The sequence below is a fragment of the Watersipora subatra genome, chromosome 7 (genome assembly GCF_963576615.1).
Source record: "Watersipora subatra chromosome 7, tzWatSuba1.1, whole genome shotgun sequence".
Taxonomy (NCBI): domain Eukaryota; kingdom Metazoa; phylum Bryozoa; class Gymnolaemata; order Cheilostomatida; family Watersiporidae; genus Watersipora; species Watersipora subatra.
In genome coordinates, this window is record NC_088714.1 from 30,257,351 (window position 1) to 30,267,315 (window position 9,965).

Consider the following 9,965-nt stretch of genomic DNA (forward strand, 5'->3'; position numbering starts at 1 on the left):
TGAGCGAGATCGAATCCCATGCAATACAATCTTTTTTCCCAACATGCAACTGTGGCTTCAGATGGAAAGATGCACACGGTTCTTATTATAGCAAACATTTACAGCGGAGAGCAGGTGCTTTAGGAATAGAGGGTCTCGTCTGTGAGATGCCTGTAATTACTGCAATTAATTATTACATATACAGTGTATGCTATGATCTTTTTTTGCAGGATTTATGATATGCCATACAACCTCTAATTGAACGCTATGGCGCTCTATTTTTAGCCCTTCTCCTATAGTGGCGCTTCATTAGGGGTGATATTCAAATAGAGGGTGCCGTTGTATTTTTAAATAGTTTTTCAGAATTTTAAGGAGATAAATTTAATCTTTTTACGAGCGAAATGAATGGCGCCTTTGGAGTTTTATAAATCCACAATCTACAATGATTTTGTCCAGATATTTTTCATTTTCCTGCTGTGTTGACAGCAACCGTGAACTGCTATTTCCCATATGCTGGATATGATTTCCGTGTAAGAAAATATTTGTCATTAGAATTGGTAAGCTCATCTAAACGCAGGGAAGTTGCTAGTTTCAGCTATAAGGTTGCTGAAATGTTACTAATTTCAAACGTACCTCGAGTTTTATTAAGGTGACTAGGAGCTGCGAATATGACAGTCGTGTTAAAATTAAAGAGCTCAGAATTTTTGAAGAAATCTGCACAAAAATGTTGTTGCTATTCAAAAACTTACGTAGCTAATTCTACAGACAAGACAAAAACACATCTTAGCAATTTTTAGCCAGGAAGAGCAGCAAACATTATAACCACGGTTGGGATCATTACAAAAAATCATAATTGCGCATTGGTACTCACTGATACCACTGATACACTGATGTCAAATGCATTACAGTCTGAGCAATTTTTTGTCTGGGTGTTTGTGTAGTTGCATTAGCATTGCAATAGCAGTAGTAAGTGTCCACAGCTACGCAGTATAATTGAATTGCGTACACACCACACACCTCGTGCACGCACGCGCACACACACGTGCGCATTCACACACGCACATGCATTCACACATGCGTGACAAAGTTGGATTTATTAATAGAGATCATACTAGTATGCTGGCAATCCAGTGTGCTGTGAGAGATCATCCTATGTAATAACTATCTTCACAATTGTACTGCAGTGCAGTAAGTTGGTTGAATGATGCAGATGGTAATGCGCTTTGCTCGGAGGCCCAATATCCAAGTTCAATTTCGGTGTGATGTGATTTATTTCCTATTCCTCTTAGCTGGCTTAGGACAGGCTCTTATTACAGTAAAGGGTACTGAATACCCAACATTACCCAGGTAACAAAAATTCTTTGGACAGAAAATATATTTTTATTTAATATATACAGCATTTAGCCTACCATTTTAACTTTTAAACTCCATATCAATACTGGTATTAACGTAAAAATGAGATATCGAACTGTTTTTGTTGGATTCTTTGTCTGATTGAACGGAAAGAGCATGTAGATGCAATTCCTACTGGCGATAATATAACAGTTCAGGTGTGAAAGTTTTAAACTTAATAGTTCTCAGTGTTTGTCACGAGTAAGAGCTGGAAATTGGAACTGGTCATAGAACATTTGAAATTGAAACGTCAAATTTGAAAATTACAAGTTAAAAAGTAAGCAATGAACTTGGAAATGGCGTTAAATAATTTTTGAAAAGCAAAACAAATGCGAAAGGGAATATTAATTAATAATAAAAAGTGCATTGCCGTTTAGCGATAAAGATACCGGAGATCAAATGGCTAGGAATGATAAGTACGGCTTAGCCTTGTGGTTAGGCATGTGTTTGCAAACATGTGGGCGCAGTCTTCTTGAGTTCAAATCCAGTACGATGTGCAGTTTTAATTTTAAAAACTTTATCGCTGTAACTGGTCAAATGACAAACTTTGAGATGTATATATATAGACTAGCTGAATGCCCTGCCTTGCAAGGGTAATAAAAACAGCTTATAAACACTACATTTCCTGCACCTGTATAAGCTGTTTTTATTGCCCGAATTACGCGAATTTTCCATTCCTAAAACTTTATCACTATAACTGGACTGTTGAACAGATGGACAAACACATTTATATATGTAGACTAGTGGAATTCCAGGTGTTGCATGAGTATTAAAAATCAGCTTATAAACAGTGACAGGTGTCAGAGTTTGAAACGATAGATGATCAATAAGTAAAAAGAAATAATAAATTGTGGGATCACGGAACACCACAACTGCTGCAAAACATTGCACTAAGCAAAGCAATGCGATACATCAACAAGCAAACATGAAAATCTAGGGCAATTGCTATGCTTCTAGAAATATCAAGCATGGAAGTTGTTCAACCATCACAGCTGATGCAACATGAATATATGGGACATCAGTTGGATTAGGAGTTGTCTGATCATTTTAATGAAAAGCTTATGAATGAAAAACAGCACAAAATTGCTACTAAATCATGATTATTATTGACCAATACCACCTAATCTGAAAGAGACTAACTGGCTACAACAATTACTATGGCTATTCAGTGAAGCAAACAACTCTACAGAGTGTCAAGCACAAGGAGAAGTATATCACCAACATTACAGGAGCCAGCTTGATTTATGACTTGTTGGAGCGAAGTAGCAGTCAGCATGCACCAGATCAGCAACCAGTCATCAGCGAGACAATTATTTACAACACTTTATTTAGTATATTTAGATATAGCTTATAGCATAATGTTGGTCTAGAAAATGTTGTATTGTATAGCAGTAGGAAAATATAGCATAATTTTTCATTAACTAAGATATTGTATTTTATGCAAAAATACTGAAGAAATGGCTGTGAACAGAATGGCATAAAATGATAACATGTTTCTTGCTTCATATAGATTAGCTAACTAGTAGCGTCTTAGAATAAGGATTACTGCAAAATTAACTTCACAATGCTACTCTTAATAGTTTTTGAGTTATAGCCAGTTTTGTACAAATTGTTGCTGGACTTAAAATATTTTTTGCTTGTCGTCATGGGATTCCAAGAACAGTAAGGAATTTTAGCTCACCGCAGAGAATCTGAAACAGAAATTATGCAAGAAATGATGCAAAAACCACAAGTAAAACACAACCAACCAATGACCTTTGGCAATGGCTCAAGGACAAGTATAAAAGAGGAGCAAAATCGACGAAAAGGCAGCGAGAAGCTGGCAGCGAGAAGCTGGCAGCGAGAAGCTGGCAGCGAGAAGCCGGTAGCGAGCCAGGCAGCAGAGGGAGAAGCTGGCAGCGAGCCAGTCAGCAAAGCGGAGGCGCAAGCAAAGAGCCAAGACAGGAGAAGACTAACAGAAACCCAAGATAGCCAAGGAGCCGGCAGCAAACAGCTTGCCGAGGAAACGCCTAACAGATACGATTCACCTAAAGAGGTGGCAAGCCAGGAAACTATAAAGCTCTGAGAAGAGAGTTTATCAAGCCCCCTGACAGGAAGAGCTACCGCTGCACACTGAATAGATACATACTCGTTGAACCTAGTAAGGCCATAACAAATAGGGCTAAGTATATAAGCATATTGTTATTTTTGCTTGAGCTAGTAAGCCTTGACAGAATAATTGTTATTTTGACCTTTGGAGGAAAATAGAGTTCACAGACACTTAGAAACAAACCACTGGCATGTTAATGTCGATTGACGACTATAAGATAATTACCTGCAGACAGTTGCCTAGAAGAGATAGTAGGCCTCGCAATCTCAATAATACTTGATACTTGGGCTCATCATTACAGCAGCCCCTAACTGTCAAAACAAATTGCAAAGATAGCTATAGTAGCGCCCATCTCCATTGATTGAGTTGCTATTTCAACTTTGCTTTATAGCAACAGTCTGATTTGTGTGGGACAGAAGTGCCACTGTCTGCGGTCAAAATTTGTTTTGGGAGAAATTGAACTCAAGGTCCAGAGGCTAACCATTACACATAGAACCGTAAAACCATTATAGTGTTTCACTCAAAGGAAACGCACAAAAACAATACATTTTATATTACTATTTAAGTATCAAATAATCATTTCAACAATTATCATAACAAAAAAAAAAAAACTTCATATATTGATTATTAATTCAATTTTAAATATTAAATAAATAACAAATTTCTCCCTTGACAAAGTTAATGTAGTTGCCTGCCATTTGCCGTTAGTCTGGCACATTACCAATGGCAAATTTGAGTGAGAAATCCACAGAGCGACATATATCGCCCAATGGATCCATCAATCTAGTGATGTTCAATGGTTTAGCATATCGTCTGGAGAAAGGGAGGTTCCGAGATCAAATCTTCTCCGATACGGATTCTTCAGTCAAAGATTTTACTAGCTAAAGCTGGACAAGCAGACATCCGAGCAGTTGGCATACTCTGAGATTGGTATATATAGATTAGACTATCATTCATTGTATTAATCTTAATATTTCATCAGAAAACCTTAAGCCTAACTAAGCTTTCTTAGAATGTGATTTACTGGACAATACAAAAAAATTAGCTTGGTTATAAGCTTGTAAGTTCAATTTTACAGCATAACTGCTAACATTTTTGACGCAAGAAATGAAAATATTCTTCACGGATATCACAATAGAAGCAAAATTACCTTAACTTATTACACAAAAGTTAGTTAACTTAAATTAACTGGATTTTGTGTTAGAAATGCTTCTACTGAAGCAGTTTGTCTAATTCCAAACAGTCATCTGCTGTCATTTTTTGTCATCCTACTTGATTGGCCAATCATGAAACAATTTCCTCTCTCCTAGCTAACATAAAACTTTCACTCAAACACTGAATTCTCCTGCTTTTTATGGGTTATTTTTATTACATTTTGTTAGTTTTTTATTTATAATTATAATTTTTTTATCTGTACCAAATCAACCTACATAGGCTATAGATCGTTCTGAGAATGCAAACATTTAAAAATATCTTACAATGTTTATCATCAACATTTGAAAAATCATGCGCTAAGTTTAACATTATTTTCTAATGAGTTCACCGATAATAACCAAATGTGTTTTTTATTATGGAATTTGTCACTATTTAGTCTTGATGCAATCCATAAGCATGAATCTGCTGGTCCCTTGTGATTGGAGACCGTTGTGAAGGAGTTGGATGGCCATTGACTGCTGACCCGAGCTGCGAGAGATTCGCTGTCGGTTTTGGCATCACATTGTATATCGTCGTGTAAGCAATGATAGCAACGCACAGGAAGACTATATAAGCCATGAAGTTCACCCATTGTGGAAGGCTAACTGTAACATAAATAAAAGGAACTTGCAAGCATTTGTGCGATTTTAAAGCATAAAGCCTGGTTCCCATATACGTCGCAAAGCACCGGCGACGGCACCGCAGGCTATTAGCGGTGAAAGGGAACCTACTCGCCGGGTACCGCCGAGGATCGCTGTTAGTTGCTGGTGGTAACGCAATAGTTTAGCGCTGTTCAAATTTTGCAAAAGGCCGCAGGCAAAACCTTCCCGAAATGCACTGTACGGGAGAAGGTCACCATTATAGAAACGGCATGGCGAGCGAACATTTTATTTTATTACACGATTATGTTTAGTCATGCAGCTTACATGTGAACATATGCCACCGAGCCTAACGTCGCCAATGTTTTGCTGCGCAAGTTACCGCCGGTGTGTCGCAATCGATATGGAACCAGGCTTTACTGTACAATACTCAAACAGACATGGGCTAGCGATTATGTATCCTGGCAACCAATCAACAAATAGTCTATGTCCTATACATGACCCATTCATGATGGCACATTATGAGACACATTCTCAAAATATCTTTTTGGCTCCAACAATTGTAGCTTGTTGTTGGAATATTGTTGGAACAGTAGTTGGGATATTACTCAGGTATGGTCTCTACATGCACCACTTGTAAAATAGTTTATACTGTAACTACAGGACCCGGTAGAAACTGTGGGACCCTGTATGAACTGTAGGAGCCTGTAGAAACTGTAGGACCCTGTAGCAACTGTAGGACCCTGTAGGTACTGTAGGAGCCTGTAGGAACTGTAGGACCCTGTAGGAACTGTAGGAGCCTGTAGGAACTGCAGGACCCTGTAGGAACTATAGGACCCTGTAGGAACTGTAGGAACTGTAGGATCCTGTAGGAACTGTAGGATTCTGTAGGAACTGTAGGACCCTGTAGGAACGGTAGGACCCTGTAGGAACTGTAGGAGCCTGTAGGAACTGTAGGACCCTGTAGGAACTGTAGGACCCTGTAGGAACTGTAGGACTCTGTAGGAACTGTAGGACCCTGTAGGAACTGTAGGACCCTGGCTGTCTAATGTGCTGAGAGAGATCAACAGGTGTGTTGATAGGGCGCAGAGAATATGTAGCTGCATAATTATTTTGAAATGCCGGAGTGTCATGAGTTCAAGCCCCATACAACACATTCTTTTATCCTAATATTTATTTCGGGATCGGACAGATAGACGGACAGACAGACGCCACTCTTATTATAGTAAATATTTTTGTTTTACTCACTTTCTTGATGTTCGGTGTCTGTTTGTTGTTGACCAAATCTAAAATCAGAGAGCAATTTATTTTGCGAGTGTATCCTCCTGAATGCGAAAGTTTGAGTACAGACATAGAGGGCAATCTTTTTTTATAGACGAAAGCAACGAGTCAAAGTTAACATCTTTAATAAAGTTGTTACGGTCGTAAAAAGGTTACATTACTTACAAGGCTGCCCATATTTTTTGGAAAATACTGGGAGGTGGTGCTGGAACTGCTCTCCGGAAACAGCTATCTACGCATAGAACAATCCTAGTGTAGTTTCCCATGAAACATTTTTTTTATTGATTTTATGGTTTTCTCATGTATTTTTACTAGCAATATGTTAGTCTTGTTTCAGAACTACTAACATCTTAGTGTTTCCAGTTGAGCTCATACCCTCTTGTTGTTATGAACTTCGCCACAGCGACTACGCCTATAAGCTTAGCATCCCTGTTTAACTTCTACTTTTCAAGGTCACAAGTGAATTAATAATTAATTACAGTACTTTGCTGCCTTTAACTTCTTGTTACCAAATATATATTTTTAACAATTATTTGTAAGGCCTCACATCCATATTATCTGCCCTCCTATAAAGACAAATGTTTTATGTGAGTCTGTCGGTTGGCCAACAAACGGCCATATGATGACGCTGCTAAAAAGACTTCTAAGGACCTGCTAAAAAGACTTGATGTCACAGGGTAACACTCGGTATATGAATCAGTAGCTAGTAAATCATGACTAAACAAAAAGCTACCATCAGGACCATATGTACGTCACAAACATACTTCATACTTTTGATAGCATTAGACGAACTGTTAATCACAATATTAGTAGGCCTAATCTATTTTTAGTATGCTGCAAAAAAACTTAGAAATTGTTTACTGCCATTGTCATAGAATTTTATAGTTTGGGTGAGAATTAATTTTTTTGATAAGATTGGTAGCCAAAGAATAGTGAAGTGTCATTTGTGCTTATTCATCAAATCAATGCAGTGAAAAGCAAGGTCAAAGGTCAAAAACGATCAGTTGACCAGACCCTTAATATTATGCTTCAATCCTGTTGATTTCATCAGAACTAGAAGATTGATAGTGATAAAGAATTTTATCTTATGGTGATTGCTATTTTTTGAAACAAATTGATATTTTACTACGGAGTTGTAGCAAAAGCGCTAGCTATCCGAAAGAACTCAGGTTAATTCTCGGCTAATAGTATGAAGGCGTGTGGACCATAAAACATCTCAGTTTATTGTTATTATCAAATACATGCTATAGTATGTATTTGATAATAACAATAATAGTAATGATAATAATAAATGTAATCATAACAATAGATATAATAACAATTGTGAAAAACTCTAAATCTTTAAAGTTGACTGTGCCGAGTTGAGCTAAGTTTTTGCACGTTTTATTCATAACAATTATATTAATAATAATACTATAAAAAACAATATATTATGAAAATAGCGACAATAATTATGACTTTTAGCTTTCTAAACTTATCTATTAGTCAGCAAAATATAATCAGCTCATTTCTTCATATTTTTCATGACAATTTACAAAACTTGCGCTTTGGAGTTACAAGCAAATAAAATTAGTCTGTTTTTAGGTTGCAAAGGCATTTCGCATCTAGTACACATCTGAAAAATAGACCTAGTTACCAGGTGTTATTAGCAGAGAATAACTGTATATAATCATATATTTAGGTCACACAATAACCCAATTTAATTCATTAGTACTCACCAAGTTTTTTTAATGTTAGTATGCTTCTAAGTGAACAAACAATTTTCTCAGTCAATGATATGGAAGACATAGTTGACAGAATAGTATCTCACAGGCAGAGTTCTGCTGAAAATGCTTGTCATGCATTGTTATACATAGTAAACATAGCATATGGCTGCAGCTTTCTACCTTTTCATTAAAATATTTCATTCATATAATTATATTTCTATAGTTCTGTATTTATGCAATCTGTATCCATGCAATGTTTGATCACTTAGTAGTGTTTGCTGGCTTTCAAATACTAAAGAAAGCTTCAACAACAGGACCTTAAAAAAATTATAGACACATTTCTTAGCTAATGTATAGTTTTTAGGTTCTTCCTATCAATAGAAAGTTGTAAGTTAACCTTTTAAACTTTTTGTTTTTTATTTACCCTCACTATTTACAATTAAAAACTTCAAAAACTTTCATGTTTAATAGAATGCAAAAAAATTCTGTACTATTGTCATTGTTAAAAAAGTAACAAAAAATTTTGTTAACCTGTTTTTGCTCCAGGATTGATTTGGACCTTAGATATAAATTGTATTACAAAATCTTGGTATAGAGATTGCATCTCCAATCAAGAAATAGAAATTAAATATGGTACACTTTTGAAGGAGATTTCCTTGAAACTATCACACAAGTGAGGCTACTGCTGATTGCAATGAGTGACCAATAACTCTGCTCTCACTAATTTATGCAGTTGGCCTGACATAAACTAAAGAAAATTGGCCAACTCAACCAACTGTTTTCTACTACATAAATTATATTTTGACTAATGTATTGCTGCAAGTGAAGTGGTTTTATTTATTAAAAAACATTGCACAGTTTTGTAAACTCTATGTCTACAAATTGTCAAAGGTACAGTACAGTATACCAGTGATAAGCCGTGACAGCTTCTGTAGGGTGAGGGTGATCAAACCTGTCTACAATAAAAATTGTCAAAGGTACAGTACACTATACCAGTGATGCGCCGTGACAGTTTCTGCAGGGTGAGGGTGATCAAACCTGTCTACAATACAAATTGTCAAAGGTACAGTACACTATACCAGTGATAAGCCGTGACAGCTTCTGTAGGGTGAGGGTGATCAAACCTGTCTACAATAAAAATTGTCAAAGGTACAGTACACTATACCAGTGATGCGCCGTGACAGTTTCTGCAGGGTGAGGGTGATCAAACCTGTCTACAATACAAATTGTCAAAGGTACAGTACACTATACCAGTGATGCGCCGTGACAGCTTCTGTAGGGTGAGGGTGAACAAGCCTGAGTACAATAGATCGGGATGGCTAGCATGTCTCAACCTGTTCTTGCCCGCTGGATACTATATCCTCCCTGTCGAGAGAGCGAATTTGGTCCCACAACAGTAAAAAATCACTTCAACATTTGCACGCAGCTGGAATAAATGACAAACCTAAAAACCGGGCCACAACCATAGACAGTTGTAGTCGCCTCGACTGACCGCAAGAAGAGAAAGAAATGAAGAGAAGAACTTGTCAAGGTACGTATCTCAGCGGCTTTGAAGTATATAACACCGGAATATTAACTCTTACAATTAATGTACATGTATTCCCTATAAACTATCTTACCATTACAATGATCACAATGTCCGAGGTTGGATTGGTTACACAAAACCCCTTCCGGTTGTTTGATTAGCGATATTAATTTTACCTCTAGATCACAAGTCTAGTCACA

The 9,965-nt window shown here is 36.9% G+C and overlaps 1 protein-coding gene across 1 annotated transcript; it reads right to left on the reverse strand.

The window, feature by feature from the left end:
* Positions 1-4,837: 4,837 nt before the first annotated feature.
* On the reverse strand, positions 4,838-8,339 carry LOC137401053 (uncharacterized). Its single transcript, XM_068087402.1, has 4 exons — positions 8,253-8,339; positions 6,700-6,766; positions 6,502-6,539; positions 4,838-5,259 (listed from the first exon to the last, which is right to left on the reverse strand). The coding sequence occupies exons 1-4, from the start codon at positions 8,320-8,322 to the stop codon at positions 5,048-5,050; spliced, it is 387 nt and encodes a 128-aa protein (XP_067943503.1). The 5' UTR covers positions 8,323-8,339; the 3' UTR covers positions 4,838-5,047.
* Between the last annotated feature and the right edge of the window lie 1,626 nt (positions 8,340-9,965).

Bases quoted from the DNA above. Each gene is read 5' to 3' on its own strand.
- LOC137401053 (XM_068087402.1), bottom strand. From the start codon at position 8,322: ATGTCTTCCATATCATTGACTGAGAAAATTGTTTGTTCACTTAGAAGC. The intron at 6,540-6,699 runs GTAAGTAATGTA...CTCTGATTTTAG, and splicing joins CAAAAAATATGGGCAGCCTT to ATTTGGTCAACAACAAACAG. The intron at 5,260-6,501 runs GTGAGTAAAACA...TTTATGTTACAG, and splicing joins AGACACCGAACATCAAGAAA to TTAGCCTTCCACAATGGGTG.